This window comes from Heloderma suspectum, chromosome 10 (assembly GCF_057233095.1).
Source record: "Heloderma suspectum isolate Gila_16-S chromosome 10, 16-S_ref, whole genome shotgun sequence".
Taxonomy (NCBI): domain Eukaryota; kingdom Metazoa; phylum Chordata; class Lepidosauria; order Squamata; family Helodermatidae; genus Heloderma; species Heloderma suspectum.
In genome coordinates, this window is record NC_139467.1 from 31,421,896 (window position 1) to 31,444,673 (window position 22,778).

A 22,778-nucleotide genomic window follows, 5' to 3' on the forward strand; every position below is an offset into this window, starting at 1 on the left:
GCCCCGCCTGCGTGGTGAGTTCCACAACTTTAATAACGTTGTGAGTAGGGCTTCAGTCTCTCCCTCCTTTCAGGGCAGGGATGGGGAGTGTGTAGCCCTCTCCTGGATGGCAGCTCCCATCATCCCCCACCATTGGCTGTGCTGGCTAGGGCTGATGGAAGTTGGGACCCACCAACATCTGGAGGGTCACACCTTCCCCACTTCAGTTTTAAAAACATGTTTCAAACCTTGCGGGGGCATGTATGTCGTTGGACTCCAACTCCCATCCATCGTGGTCAGCATAGTTAATGGTGGAGGATGATGGGAGTTGCAGTCCAGCACTATCTGGAGGGCCACATGTTTCTCATTCCTGGTTTATAGGGACTGCGCCACCCAAGGGTAGAAGTGTGTGCTGCCTCCAGAATTCTAGATGCTGAAAATCGCTGCTTCTCCCATGTCTTTCCCCCATTTGAGGGCAGTTTTCTGTCCCTGAAGGGTGCAGAGGCAGAAGCCTGTTGGGAACTTCCAGGGCTAGAATCGGGAGGCTACAGAGCCCATGTAGTAAGCCACCAGAGCGATGGGGTGGAAAGTTCCCTGGGCTGAGAAGCGGCCCTAGGGGTAGGCAACCTGATGCCCTCCAGATGCTTGGAACTCCCACAATCCCTGGCCATGGGCTGTGCTGGCTGGGGCTGATGGGGATTATGCTCCAAACTGTCTGGAGGGCTCCAAGTTGCCTAGCCTTGCTCTGGAGCATCTCCGCCCGCCCAAGCTGCCTGTTGGCTCCCCCTGACCCAGATGGGACTAAAAAGGCTTTCCAGGTCAGGCTGGCTCTTTTGCCCAGGCAGCTGCCCACAGGCCAGTGTTGACAAAGCCAGAGAGGATCTCAGCAGGATTTCCTGTGGTCAAAGGGTGGCAGGACTGGAATAAGTTAGGCCATTGAGGCATGATTTTCTCCCAGCTGCAGAATTCTTTACTGTTCCATCTGATGCTTCAGCAGTGGCCACAGGTGGAGATAAGATAAGGACTTTTGTGCCAGAGACTAAAAACATTTCTTGTTGGGGTAGCTGAGTGATTTCCCCTCCCCCCTTGCCCCCACCCTCATAATTATGTGATGCACACCAAACAACACCGCTCCAGGTTTGACGGGGTCCTGGGCAAAGTGTCCCCTGGTGGGGCCCCCTCCTCTGCCAGTGGACACTGGTGGGTTTATCTGGCTGTGGTGGTCATGCTCTAAGCAATGCTGCAGGTGGCTAATTTCCCATAACACCCCAGAACAATGCTAGGTCAGGGGCACTGTGAGAAATTAAACATGTGGCTCCAGGGCTGTGGCCACTTCCCAAAGACACCAGATAATGAAGCTGCGCCTCCCAAACAGCTTCCCTGCTTTTAGAAAACTAGCATGTCAAGATGAAGGGTTTTAAGCGACCCTACTCTCAGATGTGCTAGCTTTCCGCATTCCGGGAGGTTTTCCTCCCTGAATCCCACAATCCTCTAGCAGTGTTCATATGCTGTTTTGTTCTCAAGGACCAACAAAATAATAGAATGAGGGAGAGACGCTTTTCTCCTGAGTCAGTTTGGCTGCCGCTGTGACATCATTAACTTTCTTCCTCCAGAACGTGGGTCAAGGCTGCTTCCGTGAGCTGCCCACGTGTGCGTGCGTGTGTGTTTGCTAAATGTCTTCCTTGCCCTGGCGCATCTCGGTATCTCCTGCTTTGTGCTCATGCCTCGCTGTCTCAGTCTCTCAAAACGCAGTAGCGCCTTTTCTGCCACCTGCTGCTAGCAGCGCCTCCTTATTCCCCTATGTGAAATTCGGTGATTCTGGATAGGCGCCATTTCTGTGAAGATTTTGTTTCCAGATTATTTCAAGCATTCGGTCCTATTATCTTTAGTCATCCTTTTCTTTTTTAAAATGATTTTATTCAGGAGTCCTGGGGCTGACGTGGTTCATCAACAAATTCCGCATTGTGAAGTTAACCCCGAAGGATCAGTTCATCATTGCCTATGGCGGCCTGCGAGGGGCCATCGCCTTCTCCCTGGGCTACCTGCTGGAGTACGAACATTTCCCCATGAGAGACATGTTCCTCACGGCCATCATCACAGTCATTTTCTTCACAGTCTTTGTGCAGGTAGGCCTGCAGATAAGCCCTCCATTTGCTCGGCCTGGGGACATCTTGGCAACAGCTGTCGGGTGAAGTCCGGCCTACTCGTGCAGCAGGAGGAAGTGGTAGCAACCTGAGGGCTGCACTACTTCTTCAGGAGGGGGAAGCCATTTTTATTGCTCTCCCATGTCGAAACAAAAAGAACAACAACCCCGCTACAGTTACAATAACAACAACAAACTATCACATGAGGGAAAGAGTTCTATCCCAGACTGCTCTCCTGGCCATGTTAGCTTGGTGCTGGCAGTAACATAGGCAATACTCCCTGCTGCAATCTGAAGTAGGCAGCCCATTCTACTACCTCATTTGGCTTCATGTCTACATCAAGCCTAAGAACTGACAGCTGACAGGAAGGGGAAAGTTCTGGCATGTTCCCCAGGCTTGACCCATCCTCTGGCTCCAAAGAGGACTCAGAGGCAGAGGAGACTGCCTCCATTAATCTAGTCCCCACTAGGCCGGGGCCTTCCAGACCAGAGGATGTGCCTCAGATGCAGATGATGTTCTCCCATTACAGCCTTCACCACCCCTATCCCGTAGGTGCCAGCGGCTACAAATCAAGCAGTAGCCCTTTAAGAAACAAACCACCTCTCTGAGGGGGTGGAGTTAACTGCAGGTCTTTAGCTGCTGGCCTTTATAAGGCTTCAGAAAGCTGTTGACTGTCGCTGAGTCAACAGTTCCTTTTCCTCGAGTCAACAGTTCCTTTTCCTCGAGTCTCCACTAACTTGGAGCTGGCCAAGGTCCTGGAAGACCCGGCCTGGTCCAATCTGTGTGGCTATTCAGCACCCTTAAACTGGCCTTGCCTTGCCTGGACTTGTCTTTCCTGGACTGGACCTGTCAAGTCAGACCTGACCTGACTTGTCAAGTCTTTGCTTGTATGTGCCTTGCTGGTTTAGCATCTCTGGGTGCCTTGAACCAAGTCGGACAGGACAAGTTCAAGAGCTCCTGGTTGAGGGAGCAGATTTTGAAGGCACCAAGGAAATAGATCCGGCTGCAGCTGTTGCCGCTGCAATGACATGCGGAGAGTGTCGTATCCAGTGTCACTTGCAAAAGCCACAAATGCATCTGTACTCCACCCCCCTTTTTTTTGTCCTATAATCGCTCAAGCTTCTAATACTGGAACTCAGGATGGTGATAGTGGTTCACCCAACGAAATTGATTGACAAAAGAAAGTGCTTCTTTGCACAACACATTTAACATATGGAACTTACTGCCCCAGGATGTGCTGATGGCTGCTAGCTTTTTAAAAGGGCTTGGACAAATTCCAAGGAGAAGAGATTTATTTTATTTTATTTTTTATTTATTACATTTCTTAATCGCCCATCTGGCTGGTCACCCAGCCACTCTGGGCGATGTACCACAATACAAACAGTCTAAAATAAACATTAAAACATCATATTTCTAAAAATACCCTAACCCACCCCAAATGCCTGCCTGCCTGAACAACCACATTTTCAATGTGTGGTGGAAGCTCATTAAAGAGGGGGCATGGTGGAGTTCTCTAGGGAGGGAGTTCCACAGAGCGGGGGCCACCACAGAGAAGGCCCTCTCCCTCATCCTCACCAGCCTAGCTGTCCTGGCTGATGGGACAGAGAGAAGGCCATTGAGCAGCCTGTCTGGTGTTGCTGGAAGCGCTCCTTGAGATAGGCTGGGCCAGAACCATATAGGGTTTTAAACGTCAAAACCAACACCTTGAATTTGGCCCAGAAAACAGCTAGTAGCCAGTGCAACTCCTTCAGCACCAGAGTGATGTGATCACGCTGGCAGCTGCCTTTAATCAGGCGAGCCGCCGCGTTCTGCACCAGCTGCAGCTTCCGAACCGTCTTCAAGGGTAACCCCACATAGATCTGTCATCTTGCCCTTTATTTGTTGCTATGCAGCCAAAACAGCACCACCCATGCACATCCATGCACAAGAGGGAAGTATCAGCAGGCTTTGGGGGAGCCCTGGGATTTGCAGGAGTAAAAACATTTTTGAAAGAAAGCAAAATCCTAGAAAAGGGGGGGGGAATCCCAAAATAGTCCAGTGAGCATGCTCAGTGGCCATTGAATGCTGACTGTTAGGGGGGTGAGGAAGGTAATGTGGAATGGAATGGAGTATCCTGGAAGAGGGCATTGCTGACTGGCTTGAACCCTGGACAAGAGCAAGCTAGACTGCAACATTTTGTTGCAGGTCGTACTTGTCAGTAGCTATCAGCCATGAAAGCTAAAAGGGTATCCCACATTCAGAGGTAGTGCACCTCTGAACACCAGCTGATAGGGGGCAAAAGAGGGGAAGGCGAACAGGCCCTATCAGTGGGCCTCCCAGATGCATCTGGCTAACCACTGTGGGAAATGGGACGCACACTCAAGAGCCACCATCCTTTCCCCTGTGGCCCTCCAACAAACTATTCTGCAACAGGGCTGATTCCCCACCCCATCCCCGGAGTGGCATTTGGTGACCTACTCTGCAGATCATTTCCTCCACCATATTGGTTTCACCACGGTCTGATCCCAGGCCCGTTTTCTCTCATTCGTTGAAGTGCCTTGTGGGAGCTGCTATCCATCACATCTGTCTCCTGCTGTGCAGTTAACCTGGCCTATTGACTGTTTTGCTAAGACGGTGCTCAAATCAGCTGCTTGAGCAGATCCCTCTGAGGAGGCCGCTAAGGAGGCTCAGATCAAACCTGGGCTTCTCCTGCTTTAGACAGAGGATCCAGAAGCCTCTCTGCTTTGCGACCCAGCCCGAAATGCCAGATGTGCTCCCCTAGTCAGACAAGGGCAGGGCTCAGCACTTTCACACCCATTCTGTGACAATGCACATCCGTCCTTCATGCTGGGCTCCGCAGTGCGCCTACTACGAAGGATGTATGGACTGTGTTAAATCCATTCCATCTGTGCGTCGTGGGTTGTCAGGCACCTTTCGTTCTGTTGTCCGCCCATCCACGGAATTGAATTTTTTAAACTTTCCAAATGTGTGCATTTGCGCAAATGTGCACGAGCGAAAATGTGCGGATTCCCCCCAAATGCACAAAATCCCCCAAATGTGCATTTTCACACATTAGCCTAGGGGAAATGCACATTTTTGGCTGGGTTTTTTTTCTTGGTTTTTTTGGCGTATTTTTCTATGACAAAATTTGCGCAAAACCGGGAAAGTTAGAAAAACAGTCTGTAAGTCCGCAGGACCTTCCCGACTGCAGAATCTGCTAGACGGAGTCATCAAAATCCACACTCACTTGGTTCTGTTGTGGATTTCTCTGACACCCCTAGCACCGTCCTCTCGGTGGTTGAATGCTGCCAAGCTTGGGGATCCCTGTGCCCCTCTGCAGGACCAGCCCATCCTTAAGAGGCCAGTTCCCATGCTGCCCACTTTGCAAATGGAATGAAGCCTGTTCTGTCTGCAGTTCAGAAGAGGTGGAAAGGCAGGAGTGAGCAGCCATCAGCCAGTGGGCTGCATGCAGACCTCCACTGTCCTTGGCGTGGCCTGCTAAACCCTGGGGAGCCCCACCCGCTTTTTCAGGGGGGAGACTTCTGTTCCAACACCGCTGTTTCCAGCATCAGGACAGAGGTCCTGATCAGGAATGCTGGGGGGGGGAGAGCCCCGCCACCCCACCCTGAGTAATCCCAGTCCTGCTGACATTGCAGTTGAAACAGCGATTTCAGAGGGGATAGCTGGGGGTGGGAGAGGTGTTAATTTTCTCACCCCTCAACAATCCCATTTTAGTGAGCAGGGAGGGGAAGTTTAAACCTCAAAGTGTGTGTGTGTGAGGGGGGGTCGTGGTTTTTCCCCCCCCAACCCAGCTCTCCATGTGGCTGTCGGGACCCACCCCTGTAATAAGGACACAGGCTGCTGCCTTTTAGCAATCCATGCAGGTGGCAGCAGCTGGGGAGATTTCCCAGCACTTGCTAGTTTGGTCCAAGCACGTATGTATGTATGTATGTATGTATGTATGTATTTATAATATTTCTTGGCTGCCTTTCAGGGCAGAAGCCCTTCCAAGGTGGCTTACAGCCATAAAATACATAAAAACAGTTGAAAACAGTTATTTCTCTTCTACCCCCACCCTTGTCCACCCACCACAGCCTCCAGTCACTGCTATGGGGCCACTCCAAACTGGGCACTCCACTGCTGTAGCTGGAGGAGGCTTTGAGTGCTGAGGGAGGGGAATTGGTCCATTTTGCTCAAAGGAGAGTAGCAGCCACTGCCAGAGTGAGGCAGTGGGATGGGATTCTACGCATCCCCTCGTAAACAGTGGAACCTATGGCTTGTCTCATATGATGCCTCCCCTCTTAAGTGCTGTTGCACTTAAGTGCTGTTGCGGCCATTTTCTTCCAGAGCTCCAGGTATTCCCTCAGGGTGAAAAGTTCCAGCCTTATCCTTCTCCCTGATGAGCTACATTTTCACCTGCGGGGAACTTCTGGGACCATTTTACAGGTTTCATGGAGGCTAGTTTTAACCACCAAGCATACATTCCACAGGGCAGAGGAGCAATTTGTAGTTTCCTCGTGAGCGTAACTATAATGATACATGGGTTTGCTGCGTTCACGCTTTATGTTTTTAGGCGTATACTTCTTTATGCACATTTAATCTTTGGTATTAAAGATTAAGAGGTAACGAGTGGGGTAGCGCAGGGCTCAGTCCTGGGCCTAGTGCTCTTCAACATTTTTATTAATGACTTGGAGGAGGGGGTGCAGGGAATGCTGATCAGATTTGCAGATGACACAAAATTGGGCGGGATAGCTAATACTTTGGAAGACAGAAAAAAATTCAAAGTGATCTTGATAGACTGGAGTGCTGGGCAGAGAACAACAGAATGAAATTTAATAGGGATAAATGCCAAGTTCTGCACCTAGGAAAAAGAAACGAAATGCACAGTTACAAGATGGGGGATACGTGGCTCAACAACACTACAAGCGAGAAGGATCTTGGAATTGTTGTCGATCACAAGCTGAATATGAGCCAACAATGTGATGTGGCTGCAAAAAAGGCAAATACTATTTTGGGCTGCATTAATAGAAGCATAGCTTCCAAATCCCAGGAAGTACTAGTTCCCCTCTACTCAGCACTGGTTAGGCCTCATCTGGAGTACTGTGTCTAGTTCTGGGCACCACACTTTAAGAAGGATGCAGACAAACTGGAGAGGGTTCAGAGGAGGGCAACAAAGATGATCAGGGGACTGGAAACAAAGCCCTATGAAGAGAGACTGAAAGAACTGGGCATGTTTAGCCTTGAGAAGAGAAGACTGAGGGGAGATAGGATAGCAATCTTCAAGTACTTGAAAGGTTGTCACAGAGAAGAAGGCCAGGATCTCTTCTCGATCATCCCAGAATGCAGGACACGGAATCATGGGCTCAAGTTACAGGAAGCCAGATTCCGGCTGAACATCAGGAAAAACTTCCTGACTGTTAGAGCAATATGGCAATGGAACCAGTTACCTAGGGAGGTGGTGGGCTCTCCCACACTGGAGGCGTTCAAGATGAGGCTGGACAGCCATCTGTCAGGGATGCTCTGACTTGGATTCCTGTATTGAGCAGGGGGTTGGACTCGATGGCCTTGTAGGCCCCTTCCAACCCTACTGTTCTTTGATTCTATGGTTCTTTTATGTTCGGGAGACAACAGTGGTGATCTGGAGGTGAAGGAGCCTTCTGTGGTTCTGTTGTCATGGTCAGATCCCTGCCAGGTCTGCTTTGAGCTAGTGGTGCCATCTGTCCTCTGTAGGGGGCCCATTAACATGGTCAGTCTATGTAGGTTTATGTCTTCAGCCAGATTTCTTACGTCTCTTGGAGATTTTCCTACTTGCATGTCTGGTGGCCCTGTTGAGGACCTGGCTCACCTCTGGAATTGGGGGGTGACGCGGGCAGTACCAGGTGCTCCTAGCAGCCCTCTCCTTCCTTGTGGAGCTCAACCAGCTCCCTGGTTTTCCAAGGAACCAGGAGCACTAAAACCTGGGTGTTGGGTGGCGCTCAAGTGGAGGAAGGCTCATGATAAATCCAACCAAACACAGGCCCTTGCTGTTGTTTAGGGCCTACGGAATTTAATCAGTTGTGTCTCTCCACAGGGCATGACTATTCGCCCTTTGGTGGACCTTCTAGCCGTGAAGAAAAAGCAAGAGACCAAGCGGTCCATCAATGAGGAAATTCACACGCAGGTAACCATTCTGTTCTACTTGGTGGTGAATGATGTTTGTGTGTGTGTGTGTGCGTGTGCGTGCCAGCTTCTCACTACTCTTCTCCTTCATATCTGGTTACATGACACACCTTACAGAGTAGCTAGTAACTCGTAAAGTATACGGACCTCCCCGTATTCCCCACCCCAAGGACTTTAGTTGCTGAACTCTCAACATAGCTGTCTGTTGCCACCTGCGGGCTTGCCATTGGACTGCACCTTGTCCCAGTGTCCTCAGATTTACTGATCTTCTACTAGGGCATCGCCTCAGGAGTGGGCTGCAATGTGACTTAAGATGGATCTCGCCAATGGCAAGGAAAACGGATGGCGGCACCAATGCCAAACAAACCAAAACCAAAAGTATAGCTCATAAGATGCTGAAGAAATAGTATTGCAGATTTGCAAAAGGCCTTCAGTTCTCTGCTGGTTATGCCTAATGCAGGGGTGCAGAAACTTCGGCCTGGGGGCAAATCTGGCCTGCGTGAGGTCCCAGTCTGGCCTTCTGGGGTTCCCCAGAAGAGCATGCCCGCTTTCTCCCAACCCCCGATTGTTTGGTAGTTTCCTGTGCAGTTTTTCTCCCTCCCCCTCTATTCTTCTAAAAGGTTGAAATGCTTCTCCTAAACCTGGGTTACCGGCAGTAAGAGCTTTAAGCTAAAGTGTGCTAATATTTTTGGCCCCAAACCCCTTTTGTCTTTGGCCATACCTGAGAGCTTCTCCTAAATGGGATTCGGTCCTCGCTCTGAAAGAGGCTCAGCACCCCTGGCGTAGCGGGTTTGGAGTGCAACCGCTCTTTGTCAGAGGCAAGCGTGGCTTTTTGTCTCCTGAATGAGAAGTTGTCTTTTGTCTTCTGCTTTTGCAAACAAACTATGCTATTTCTTCAGCACCTTGTGACATTTGCTTCTTCAGGTTCATACTGTTGTTGTTGGTATTGGTGGTGGTTTTTGGATTGCACCACTCACACCACAGCATTGGTTTTTTAAAAAAAAGCAGGGATAGAAAGATCAGGGGGAGAGAAGGAGATTGAGCAGGGCTGGGCAGAAGTAGACCAGGATCTAGTGGCTGATTGCTGGGTGATTTACAGTAGATCAGCAAGGGATTTTCATTACCTGTTTTGTTTAGCAGCAGCAGCAGCAGCAGCGAAGGTTGGAGGAAGGGTTTCCTTAACGTTTGGCTCCTGAAATGGAGAGAGCTTTTTGGGGAAAACCAGGAGTGGATTTGTTTGTGAAAGGGCTATGAGGCCAGTTCTGGTATTAAAACAAATTCCTGGGGTGGGATACAAGAATGCGTATGAATATATGCCTACACTACCAATGTTTGTCATACCAGTTCTGTACTAACGTAACTGTCATGTCTTCTCTTCACTGGCCCAAATTTTTGGAATTGCAGTTAAGAGCAGGAGCAAAAGGGGAGTATGCAACAGGGCCGCTCTGCTGGTTCTGATGTGCTCGTGGGAGCAGTCGCTTGGGCAACAGGGCTTTCACCCTTCTAAAAATAATCCCAGAAATGCTCATTTCCTCATCGGGACACCTCCCTTCTGCGAGCTCTGCTGACCTGCCTCGTTCCGGAAACAAGTGTTTCTGCTCATTTCAGGTTCTTTTTAGAAGTGCAGAAGCCCAGTTGCACAAGTGGTCACTCCTGCGAGCCCACAAGCATAATAGGATACTACCCTGAGACCACTACCTACCACCTACAATTCCCAGAGTTTCTTAGGGTAGGGATGTGGAGACTCTGATCCATAGAGCCCCCTTGCATTCCCCCAAGCCCCGCTCCCTGGAGGAATCCCTGTGGTTTGTCTGCAGTCTGAGTACAGAGGTAACTGTGGAAATTCCCCTGCATGCTGCTCTCCTTCCCTGTTGGGGAGTGAATGACCATTAAATCAGCAGGTGTGCACAATTCCAAGTGATGATGATTGCATTTGAATGACTGAGGGAACAATCCTACCAGGATAGGTGTCCACCTCCGAACTTGGAGGCAACCGCCTATCCAATGCAGGGCAGGAGGAGAGTGGAGGGGATTGTCCCCTCCGCGCTTCAGCTGCCCTGCATTTGCGGCTAGGCAGCCTTTTTTGGCTGTCTAGCCACAGGAAGTTGGAGCAGGAGAAGCGGCAGCTGGACGACACATTGGATGTGTCATACTGGCATTTCCGAGTTCCCCGCCTCAGCACACCCCGAGGAACACCCCATTTTGCCACTCTGTGCTCCTCTTCCCGGGAACCATCCTATCCTATGGCCATCTAGCCACTGACTAGTGGCCATAGGATTGCGCCCTAAAGGCACAATCCCATGTAGGCCTTTTTTCTGTCTAAACATGCATGGGATTGTGCTTTAAATGACTTGGGCTCAGGAGAACTTGGGGACTGCCACCTTCCATATCATACTGCCTGCTCCTTAAGATCAGAAGGAGAGGCCCTTGCATGTATCCTATCTGGGGGGGGAAGCATGCTTGAGTGAGACAAGAAAAACGGCTTTCTCAGCAGCTGCACCTAGGTTATGAAACACCTTGCCCAGCAGGGTAGCCATGTGTTCTACTTTACAGAGGGCAGTCCTCTATTTGAAGGGCTGTTCAGTCCATGTCTGGTTTAAAGGCAACCTTAAGAAGGGAAGAATCGTATTTTTCCTTGGCACAAAATATTTCAAGTTACATGCTGGGCATCTGTTGCAGGCATAAGATGAACAAGTGGGGTGCAGTGAATGAGAGACAAATGCACATTACTTCTTTCTTTTTTTAAAACAGTTCTTGGATCATCTTTTGACAGGGATTGAGGATATATGCGGCCACTATGGCCACCACCACTGGAAGGACAAGTAAGTGCTGCTGACCTAGAAAAAAATGGAAACAAAATGCATTAAAAACTGCTGCTGCTGCTGTTGGTTTTATTTATATGCCACTGTCAGGGTTCCTGTTATGACCTGGACCCCCCGACCAACTCCTTAAGGATCTCTTGCCTCATTAAGGATATCTTGCCTCCTTAAGGGTCCCACCTTCCTTCTTTTAAACTTCCCCTTCCCAGTAACGTAGGGTTTAGTCTGGAGATATGGGGTGACTGACACTCTAGACACAGGGTTTAACAACAACAGTTTACTAGTAAGTTAAAACAAGCAATTACATCTAGAAGTATTTACAGAATAGAGCTGAGTGATACGAAAGACATTAAGAGAAAATAAAAGCTGCAGAATGCAAGTTCTTTAATCGTAGCTGTACTTAGACTTCTCCAGGCTGTTTCTTCCTGCTCCCAATTCATGTTCTGCTCTTCCTAACTCTGTTCTTCCTTCTCTTGTCTTTCTGACTCTCTCTTTTTATACCCTCCCCCCATAAAACTGAAAGTATTGTTTCAAACCTGAAGAAATGCAACTTAACTGGGGAAGTGAAACATAACAGGGGAAATGGAACTACTCTCAATAAAAACTCCAGGCCTCTAGGCCTGACCTTTCTGTCCCTTTGCCTGGGGTAAGCCTCAAACCTTCACAGCCACCTTTCAAAACAGAAGTTTTCTCAAGGCTGCTTACAGTTAACATCTTAAAAACATATAAAACTGATATCTAAACACTTTTCACTTAAAAACATCAGCCTAAGCAATTTCTGAGCAGTCCCATAAAATCATATTATAAGTTAAAATGAGAGCAATGACAGCTGGAAAAAATAAGCCCAACATAAGCCCAATTTCAGCAAAAAGCAGATTGCAATAAAAAGGCCTTTAAAACCTGCTTGAAAGCAAACAGAGAGGGAGAACTTGGACATTCCTGGAAGATGTGGTTAGTATCAGCTACTTCTGTTTGGCATCTCTAACTTAAATCATTCTGAGGATTAACGATTCACCATCACAGGGATAAATATGATCTAACTGTCATATGTATATAAACTCTAAGAGTAACATTAACTGGGCTCTTTCACATTATTCCTCCACATCCATTCCCATTCTTTATTTGTCATGACTATATGCTCCCTGATAAACATGTGTGCTTATTAATTTTTATCCCACCCCTGCTCCAAGGAGCCCAGGGCAGCTCACGTAGTTCTCTTTTGCTAGCTAAGCCTGTGCTAGGGAACCTGTGGTCCTCCAGATGTTCTTGGACTGCAATTCCCATCACTCCAGTCAGCATGGCCACAGGCCAAGGATGATGGGAGTTTTAGTCCAACAACATCTGGAGGGACCGCAGTTTCCCCAGCCCTGAACTCAACAGACTGGATGGATGATGGTTTATTGTAGTCTTACATGGTTGTTGTTTTTTTCATCTCCCTTTCTCCCCCCACCCCTCCAATCACGATGCTTCTCTGAAGGCTGAACCGCTTCAACAAGAAATATGTGAAGAAGTGCCTGATTGCTGGGGAACGATCGAAAGAGCCCCAGCTGATTGCCTTCTATCATAAGATGGAGATGAAGCAAGCGATCGAGCTGGTGGAGAGCGGCGGAATGGGCAAGATCCCCTCTGCCGTTTCCACGGTCTCTATGCAGTGAGTATCATAATGAGAGCAAGGAAAGGAGGGCGGTTATTTCATTAAGAGGGAAAAACTCACAAACCACCCTCCCCCTTTAAATGTTGGAAGAAGCATAGCACTTTTAAAATGTCAACATGCTCTGCATACGTTAATCTTGTTAAAGGGTGGCCAACCCTCTGGAGGCATGTGGCCCGCGGAGGCTGCTGTGAAACCCAAAATGCCTGCTGTGGAACCCAAAATGCCCCCCCACACATTTCCACCTTCTGTTCCAAGGAGGTGTGATCGTGCTGGAGAAGATGGTGTGCGTGGCTGACTGTTCATCCCCCGTCTTTCCCAGCTGTACCACACTGCTGACAGCCTGCCAAACAGCTGTTCAGCAGGCTGTCAGGAGCCCAGCTGAGCTGAGGAAGGGGGCACGTGAGGAGAATAATCCCCATTCTCCCTCTTCCTCTGCACGCTCAGTCTGGGTGCAGTGGGGATTGCTGTTTCTTCACAGCAAAGGGCATTATGGGGGATGGGGGCAGGGAGAAGCTTTCGCTTTCCCCAATGATCCCAATGCAGCCTGGATCACTGTTGCCCACTCCTGTTATAAATCCTTTCAACAACCTCTGTAAGGTATCATTTTGCAAATAAGGGAGGAGAGGGGGTGTTGAAAGAGAGGGAATAATGGCTTACCCCTAAGGCTACCTAGTGAGTTTATGGCAGAGATGAGATGTGAACTAAGGACTACTTAATTCTTAGCTCAGTCTCTTAGCCCTTATGTCAACCTTCTCGAACCTGGCGGCCTCCAGGTGTTGGACTACAACTCCCATCATCCCCACCCTGGGGATTATGAGGGAGCTGCAGTCCAACACCTGGAGGCCACCAGGTTTGAGAAGGGTGCAGTTTGTTACGCCAGCGCTCTGGCTAAGTATGCTAAAGCTTTCTTTCCCCTCACCCCCCTCCATCTTGCATAACTGGTTCTCCGTACAAAATCTGAAGTTCTTCCTTAGTGAAACCTGGAGCTTTGAGCCAAAAATGGGGAATGCCTGATGGGGATGAACTGAAGGGGAAATGCCAAGAGAGGGACCAGCAAACTGCACAGGTCCCATCTTGAATTGACCATTGGAAGCTGTATGCAAATCCACATAAGGATTTGAGAAGGTTTGTTCCTCCCTCTTTTCCCACTCTGCTCCGCTCCCACCAAACCGGGTTTATTTCTTTAAAAGATGTATATACTGCCCATCATTGATGCTTCCAGTGTAGTTTACAATGAGGTAAAATACAAAGTTAGATTATCAATACTGGGGGGGCCTTGCTTTTCCTTTGTAGCCTGAATCTTTGAGGCTTTCCCTTAACCCTGCAGGAATATCAATCCGAAAACCTTGCCTGTGGAACGTATCTTGCCTGCTCTTTCGAAGGACAAAGAGGAGGAGATCCGGAAGATCCTGCGCACCAACTTGCAAAAAACCAGACAGAGGGTAAGAACACGGACCCCGTTAGGATCTGTGGTCTGGAAAACCGTGGTAGGTCAGAGCTATTTCCAGTGTTCCTTCTTGCTGGGCCCTCTCGTCACCCCTCTGAAGTCCCCCCAAGGAGAATTCTCACAACCACACAAAAAGCACACGGGCTGGATCTGCATTTGCATCTAGCTGGCAATCCAGGCATGTGGTGAAACAAAGCGATTTGCTGCCCGGCCAGATGCAGACCTGGTACTGACCAGCCAATTAGAAGGTGGGTGAGGATGGGACTGTGCAAGCGGAGCACTGCGTTTGGGGTCGTCAGGCAGGAAGGATCGGCATACCTCTCTGGAGCAACAGTATGATGATGATAGAAGAGCGAGTATTTGAGCACGGGTGTTGAACCTCAGGGCCTGGGCCAACCCCAACCCACCTGGGGCTCCAATTTAGTCCTCTGGGTTTTCCAGATGGCCCTTTGCCCCGACCATCAGTAGTTTGGTGGTTTCCCAGCTAAAAGGTAAAGGTAAAGGTGTCCCCAACCAGTCGTGTCCGACTCTAGGGTGCGGTGCTCATCCCCGTTTCTAAGCCGAAGAGCCAGCGCTGTCCGAAGACGCTTCCGTGGTCATGTGGCCGGCATGATTGAACACCGAGGTGCACGGAACGCTGTTACCTTTCCCGCCGAGGCGGCGCCTATTTATTTATTTGCAATTTCTTGCTTTCGAACTGCTAGGTTGGCAGGAGCTGGGACTGAAGACGGGAGCTCACTCCGTCATGCAGCACCAGGGTCTCGAACTGCTGACCTGCCAACCTTCCAGTCTGCAGTTCAGCGTCTTAACCACTAAGCCACTGCGGCCGGTTTCCCAGCTACCACACAGTTTTCCCCCCCATTCTAAAAGGGTGAAGTGTTTCTCCTAAGGCTTCGTTCTTGGCAGTAAGAGCTTTAGGGTGCAATCCTATTTGCTAGGAGTTGTAGGACTTTTTTCTATCTCAATATACATACGATCCTGCCCTTAAGCGAAAATGTGCTGGTATTTGGGGTGTTTTTGGCCTTGTCTCTTTTGCCTTTGGCCTTGCCCACTGCTGGGATATGCCCCCAAGCATCTCAGAAATTGGATTAGGCCCTCTGGCTGAAAGAGGTTCCTCACCCTTGCCTTTGAGAGAGGGGGAGAGCTGAAGAGCAGCTGTCCCCATCTCTCCGTTGAGGGGTGTTATTGCACAGCTGTGAGTGTGTTGGGACTGTTAGAGAAAAGGGGCATGATCACCCTTGCCACTGAGATGCCACCACTCCCCAGTTTGGGTGTGTGTGTGTGTGTCAGAGGAGCCGTTGCTCATGTACATTTTAAGCCAAAGAGTTTGATCCTGTTTTTCTGAAACCGCAGCAGTAATTCAAATATCGAGGTGTCAAAATGTAATCAAAGGTGCCAAACCCTCTATGCATTAAGGATGTACATTTGTTTTTCAAACTGTGGAAGGCAAAACAAATGAGCACCCGTTAGTCTGTTTTTAGAGTGTAATATGAATTTAAACGAATGAAAACTCAACAAAAATTCGTTCATTAATTTATTTGTCTTTAACTGCTTTGCGTTGCAGGCATTTTGCACTGAAGAAAAGGGCTAGAACTCTTTGCACAGTTCATAGAAAAGGCACAAGGAAGGGGGGGAGAGAGAGCGAGCAATGGAGTTAACACAGTGTTTGTTGCCACAGCTGTGTTGACTTTTAGATAGCAGCTGGGTGGTGTGTCTGTGCACCTTTTAAAATTGCCTATAACGTGGAGGGACCCTTTGTCCTATCCATCTGAAGTTCGGTAGGTCTGATGCCTAACTAGAAGAATGCATGCACCTTTCATGCTGTTTGGATTGGGGGCGGGGGAATGAAAGTTGCAGGCAACAGAAGTCTGGATGGGTCTTCCTTTGAAATCAGGTGGAAAACAAATCCAATTCAAACAAGTGGAATTAATGGGAAAGCAAATGCAATTCGGAAAAGAGAATTGTTTTCCTTGCACACCCGTTCTTGGAGGATACTAAAAATAAGTTTTCATTGAAGAAGTTCTTGTTAGAGCTCATTCCCAATATCCCCCGAGTAAGAATGGCTTTGCTCAAAACTTAACAGGATTTGTATACCTCCAAGTTAAAGTCAATATTCTTTGTTTCAGGAGTGGGCAACCTGTGGGCCTACAGATGATGTTGGACTTCAGATCCCATCATCCCTGGCTGTTGGTCATGATGGCTGGAGCTCATGGGTGCTAGAATCTGGCAACATCTGGCAGGTTTTAGGTTACCCATCCCTGTTGTATTTGAATCACTCTAATCATTTTCCAGATGTTAGCTGTGTTTACCTGTGTTTACAAGTGTGTGTGTGTTCTAACCTGTTTTGAGTTCCGTTCTAGTTGCGGTCATATAACCGACACACCTTGGTGGCAGATCCTTACGAAGAAGCATGGAACCAGATGTTGCTGAGGAGGCAGAAGGCTCGGCAGCTAGAACAGAAGGTGTGGTCGTGGGAAGGGCAGGATCAGGTCGAAGGAGGGGGTGGCTTTATTGATTGATTGATTGATTGATTACATTTCCACCCCACCCTATATCATTAAGATCTCAGGGTGGCGTACAGATAAAATCAATGTAAACAGTATAAAATAATAAATAATTTAAACACCTAAAAACATATTAAACTATTAAACAAGCTAAAACCAGCGAAAATCTAAAACAATAAAACAGTTAAAACAATGTGCTAGGGATGCATTTAGCCCTCAAAAGGGCTTTGGCAAAAAGCCATGTTTTCACTTGGTGCCAAAATGAGACCAGTGTCTGCGCCAGTCGGGGCAGGGGGGATGCCCGGTTGTGGAATGCCCAAGGCAAGGGCATTCCACAACCGGGGTGCCACAGCACAGAAGGCCCTCTCCCACGTCCCATCATAGTGTATGTCTCGTACTGGTGGGATGCAGAGGAGGGCCTCTCCAACAAATCTCAGTATTCGGGCGGGCATATATAGGCTTGTGGGAGATTTTTCTCTTCAGCAACTCCCATATTTTGGGCTTGCTTCAGGACCTGCCTCTCCACTTTATGTTGGGCTTGGCCAGCACCATCGGGTCATGAGCTAAATCTTTCCCCTTTTAAAACTCCAGCAGTGATGATCAAACTAAACTCTGCAAATCACGTAATCTGCATTTGAAAGCACATACTTTAAAACAACAACAACAACAACAATAGAAGCTCTTTGTGTACTACTTTTTCCAGAACTGATTCTAGAAAAAGCTTATGCTCCTTACGGGCACACATTTCTTGCAGACAACGGGCACTTCAGGTGTTCGAGTGACTCAGCAATGGGTTGTGCGCTTGCAGGTGTTGGACGCCTCCGAGGGAATTGTGCCAGTCCCTGTGCTGGTTGCCGTCTGTCAAAACGGAATCAGTGTAGGCGGGATAACACAGTCAGCAACAGTGTAGCGCAAAAGCAATGTGCTGGCTGGTGATGTTTTATGCTGTACTCACTCCCAGCCTCCCAGGTTTATCCCTTTAGTGCAAAATCATCTGTGAAAGAGGTTGTGAACTGGGCATGCCTTCTCTCCCCCACTCCGCCCTTGCACTCCCAGCGTTGCACCGGGACTGTTTTCTGATTTGCTAAAAACACACACGCGCTATGTGTTGCCTTCACAATTTTCCATTAACACTTCATCCAGGTCCCTTGTTCTGTTGGAGAAATGTTAAAATGTCCCAATTTCTAGGCATTTCTCATGGTCAAGGTGCTTTGGGCTACATGCATGTACCAAATCTTGGCTAAGTCATACGTAATACACTAACAATTTTGATATTCTCCTGAGGCATAGTCAGTCGCAAGTGCCATTTGTGTGTGTGTGACACATGTAAATGATACTAGCATCCACTCTTCCCCAATCTGGCACCCTCCAGATTTGTTAGACTACATCTCCCATCACACCCTGTTGACTGGAACAGATGGGAGTTGTAGTTCAACACATTTGGAAGTAGGGATGGGTAGGTGCGCCTCCACCTGGGTTCTCCATCCGTCCACCCAGCCACTGCCCCCGCTCGTGCACACCCAGACCCCACTCGTGCACACCCAGCTCTCTGCCACTCGCCAAATCGCCCTCTCTCACATGGGTGGCCTTGTCGAGCTCTGCGATTGCCATTAAAAAAAAAATGGCCTTGAAAATGTGCATATTTGTGTATATGCAAAATGGGGACGTGAATACCCTATGTGTGCAAGCTTACAGGCAAGCAAACGCCTGTAATCATGCCTATATGGGCTATTCATGGCCCCATTTTGCATATATGTGAATATGCGCTTTTTCATGATCGCCATTTTTTCCCGAAAGATGCCAATCGCGGAGCTCAGTGTCGATGCCTGGGCGAGTGCAGGCGGCTCAGGGGGTGAGCAGGGGCAGGCGTTCGGTGAGTGCCGCTCGGGGGCATGGGTGGGGTGGGGGTCCACCAGATTCCCGGATGGAATCAGGCACCTGCACCGTCCCTGTCTGGAAGCCTGGTCTACTCACTGGCTAGCAGCACCCAAATATAGTAACGTGCTGCCAGTCCCTGCCAAGAGACAGTTGCCTTGCAGTAAATGGCACAAAAAGCGGAGGCTGTCACGTGCCATGAGAAGATGCTGAAGATTTATTTCGTTATTAGCTGCCTTTCTTGATCTGACTGCTCAAGGCTGCATACGAAACTTAGAAATTCCAGCAAATGTCAGAAAAGGTTCTGTAGTAGCTGCATTCGCTCCATCACAAGAAGCAATTTTAAGTCATGCCTTGGAGAAAAGAAGAGATCTTGCACCACCTGGCAGAAGACATATTACCTGTTTGTTTGCGTAGTCATTTTTACATAAATGTCTATATTCTACAGCTGAAAAGTTCCTAGAGTGGCTTAGTAATCAATAAAAAGAACACATATTAGTACTTTGGGCACTACATTGGGCAGTATGCCACTGTGCTCCTGCTAGTTCCGTTGCACCAGCAAGACCCATCGCCCGTGCATCAGAAAGCTAGCAGTTCAAAAACAACCCCAGAAACAAGTGGAAATGCTTGTTTACAGATTGGGCCAGGTCAGCAGAGCCTCCTTCTGCAAGCTCTGCTGACCTGGCCCATTCCAGAAAGCATGTTTCCATTTATTTTGGGTTGCTTTTAGAACCGCTAGCTCACCGTTGCACTGGTACTGAATCCCGCTGGCCCGCAGGCAGACTTGGGTACTGTCCATAGTGTTCAGATGGGCATGATCTCAAAGGGACTGTTTCACAAAAAGGGTGCCACAACAGAGGAGGCCCTGTCATGTTTACTAGCCTATCTTGCCTATCGTGTGGGTCACGCATGGAGCAAAGTCCCTCCTGCCTGTATCAGAGAGTGGGGGAGAGTCATTGTGGGAGATGTTCTCTGAAGTAAAATTACCTTGGGCCATTTTTGGGATGTAAAGGCAATAATAACCACATTGATTGGCCAGCTGAGGAACTCCTGGCATGGAAAGCTAGCACATTGTCCTGGAGCTTATTTTTGAGTGCACACGGGGCACTGGTGAAGCCTGTATGCCATAGTTAGAACATGCTTTGCACTCTCTAATGACTGCACATTGTGGATGAAGCTTAGCACTTGTGGGCCAGCTGGTCTTTCAGGGAAGTTCATCCACCATCGAAGAAGCCCCGATAAGCATCCAAGGAACCCCAGGGTCCCCCAGCTTAAAATCCACCAACCTGATAGGTAGTTGGTGCAACTGGGCCAAGTGAAGCACAAGTGGGTTCATGAAGAGAACTGGAGGGTGGGTGAGCTTCTCCATAGATCAGTTCCATATGGCAGGGGGCACGGTGGGTCACCATTTTGAAAAGAGGACAAAGGAGGCTGCTCAGGGACGAGAGAAGAAGGGTGGTGCCAATGGGGCCTTGTAGGTGGGAGAGCTTTTTGTGAATGGCTGTGTGTTTCTGTTTCCAGATAAACAACTATCTGACGGTGCCGACGCACAAAATCGATTCGCCAACCATGTCACGGGCGCGCATTGGCTCAGGTGAGAAGAGAGGGGGCGGTTAGGCTCTCCAACAATTAGGAAATGGAAACCGGGGCAAGGTGGATGGCTCAGGAGCAACGTTTCAAGCCTGCACTGATGCTGATACTTACCCCACCTGTCCACGCCTGGCAGGTCCCACCTCAGTGCAGGGGTGCAGGACCTCTGGCCCAGGGGCCAAATCTGTCCTCCTCGGGTTCCCCAGAAGGTCCTGCCTCTTCCCCTGGCCCCACCCCTTCTCTCCAACCTCTGATTGTTTAGCGGTTTCCTGGCTCTTATGCAGATTTTTCCCCATTCCGAAAGGTTGAAATGCCTTTCCTAAGGCTCAGTTCCTGGCAGTAGGAGCTTTAAGCTACAACACGCTGGTATATTGTGTTTTATGGCCCCACCACTGTAATGTGGCCCCCGAAAGCTTCTCCGAACTGGAATTCGAGCCTTGGGCTGGAAGTGCTTTTGCGCTGCTCTTTTAACGGGCCAGCTCTGACTTTTCGTCAGGGCCCATCTACAGGAGGTCCCCAAAAGGCTCTGGAGCAGTGTGTTTTTAATGTGTTTGGGCCAGGGGTGGGCAACGTGTCCCCCTGCCCTGATTTTTGGGCCTACGAAAAAGCCAAGTCCCAACAGGGCACAGCGAAAATTCTGTAATGGCATTAGTCATCTGATTTGGGCAACTTTTCTCCTGACCCCAAGTATCCCTCGGTGAGAGCTGCGAGCAAAGCAAAACCCACCCACTGAGTCTCCCCAAGGGCCACGGTGGACCTAACCGATCTCTATCAAGGATTGTTGTCCTGCCAGCTCTTCCTTGTGCCTTTCTTTGTTCTTTTTATCAGACCCCCTGCTCTACATAGAGCTGCCACTTGTCGTCCTCCGCAGGTAATGGAACGAAACCCGGCCATCCCTGCTGTGATTTGTACAAGCCCACCCTGCCCCCTTTTTTCATTCTTGAACCAAGAATGGAAACCCAGGGGGCCTGCAACCCAGCGTAGCTTCCTCTGCCTACTTAGACCCCCATTTCCTCCCACCCCACCAAGCCCTCTTTTTGTGGAGATTGTGTGTCTTCTGTACTAGTCACGTTCTGTAACTCCCCAGATTGTGAGTTGAGCAGCCCAGAAGTCTGCCACTGAGGGAAGAACTGCTAATGGGCATGAAAAAATGAATAGAATTAAGAGTTCCAGTGACAAGCCCCTGATAAGCCCCGTTCTGGTGCTTGGTGCCCACGAGTAGCGAATGCATGAAGGGGCTCCCATTTCAAGAAAAGCCCCCCCCCCCCCCCCCGGCCGGCTAGCCTCACCTCCCAGACACCGTCGCACATGCGCAGTCTGAAGAGGGCCTTAGGTACGTATGGATAAACGTGCATAGGGCTGCAGTCCTCACAGGAGCTGGGGGAAATGAATTTTCCCAGCAACAATATATTGTTCCCTGTTATCAGGCAAATAATTTTGAGGTGGCTTGGTCTTGAATGGGCGATTAAGACCCCTTAGCTTTATTTTATTACATTTCTATACTGCCCAATAGCCAAGCTCTCTGGGCAGTTCACAACAATTAAAACCATAACATGCAACATGATAAAACACAATATAAAACTTTTTAAAGTACCATGTAAAACCAAAGTAAAACCCAGCAGCACTTACAGCCCAGGGAAAGCCTGGGTGAAGAGGTATGTTTTCAGGAGGTGTTTAAAAGGTGTCACATTTTCTGCTTCCCAAGCTGCACAAGGGCGGGTTTTCCAGAGGGTGGGTGCCGCTACCGAGAAGGCTGTCTGTCGGGGTTCTTCATGGCAACACTCCATTCATTTTGGAACGACCAGCAAGGCTTCCTTTGATGATCACAGATGTTGCCTGGGTATATATAAGGGAAGGCGGAGTGCTAGGTATCCTGGTCCCAAGTTGTTTTACAAAAGACCTGCTCCTGGTGGAGACGAAGACTGCTAGAACTGGTTTGTTGATATGGATCAACACAGCTGCCCAAATTTTTGGACTCTCCTTGGGGACTGTCACGTGAGGCCCTGCACTTAAAAATTTACCACTACACCACTGAACGTTTGTCATTTTCTAGCAGGGGGAGAAACAATCATTTCAATCTGATCTTTGTGCTATGTGCTTCCCAGAATTAAACAAAATAATAATTAATCTCTGTCTACTTTCAACAATGACAACTGCAGTTCAGTGTTCTGCCCCCACCCCCCGGCCCGTGACTGAATAGAATGTTCTGTTCTGAAAGAAGTTGCCTTCTGCCTGATGGCTTGAATGAAGTAATAAGTCTATCAATGGAACTACTGGCCACACGTGAATAATCTCGAAATGAACGCCCTCCATTTGACAAGTTGGTCAGCAAGAGTGGTGCAAAATTACAAGAGGAAAAGAAGGGTGTACCTGTAGCTAATTTGTTAGTTAAAATCCAAATCTGATGTAATTTTTTACTATGATGTCATGCCTCCTTGAGTCCACATTTCCCAAATGTGAGAAGTCTCACATTCAGCCTTCACCCCCCTGAAAATCCTAAGCACCCTCCCTTATTTCAATTCCTGGGGGAAATATTGGGGGAGAAGAAGGGAGATGAGTGCTATTTTTATGCACCCAAAAGTAAACCTTTGTCTGTAGGTGCAAAATGTTAATTTGGGAAAAATGTTA

At 48.8% G+C, this 22,778-nt stretch overlaps 1 protein-coding gene and 1 long non-coding RNA gene across 2 annotated transcripts in view; one reads left to right on the forward strand and one right to left on the reverse strand.

The window, feature by feature from the left end:
- The window catches only part of SLC9A1 (solute carrier family 9 member A1), a 128,074-nt gene that overhangs the window by 101,617 nt on the left and 3,679 nt on the right, over positions 1–22,778 (forward strand). The window contains exons 5-11 of the mRNA XM_084815777.1: positions 1,903–2,105; positions 8,173–8,262; positions 11,013–11,083; positions 12,558–12,731; positions 14,062–14,176; positions 16,542–16,643; positions 20,082–20,154. Of these exons, the coding sequence (XP_084671903.1) occupies positions 1,903–2,105; positions 8,173–8,262; positions 11,013–11,083; positions 12,558–12,731; positions 14,062–14,176; positions 16,542–16,643; positions 20,082–20,154 (828 nt within the window). The remainder of the gene's footprint in view (positions 1–1,902; positions 2,106–8,172; positions 8,263–11,012; positions 11,084–12,557; positions 12,732–14,061; positions 14,177–16,541; positions 16,644–20,081; positions 20,155–22,778) is intronic.
- The window catches only part of LOC146338049 (uncharacterized), a 99,043-nt gene continuing 97,864 nt past the window's right edge, over positions 21,600–22,778 (reverse strand). The window contains exon 6 of the long non-coding RNA XR_014785150.1: positions 21,600–21,986. This is a non-coding gene — a long non-coding RNA (uncharacterized LOC146338049). The remainder of the gene's footprint in view (positions 21,987–22,778) is intronic.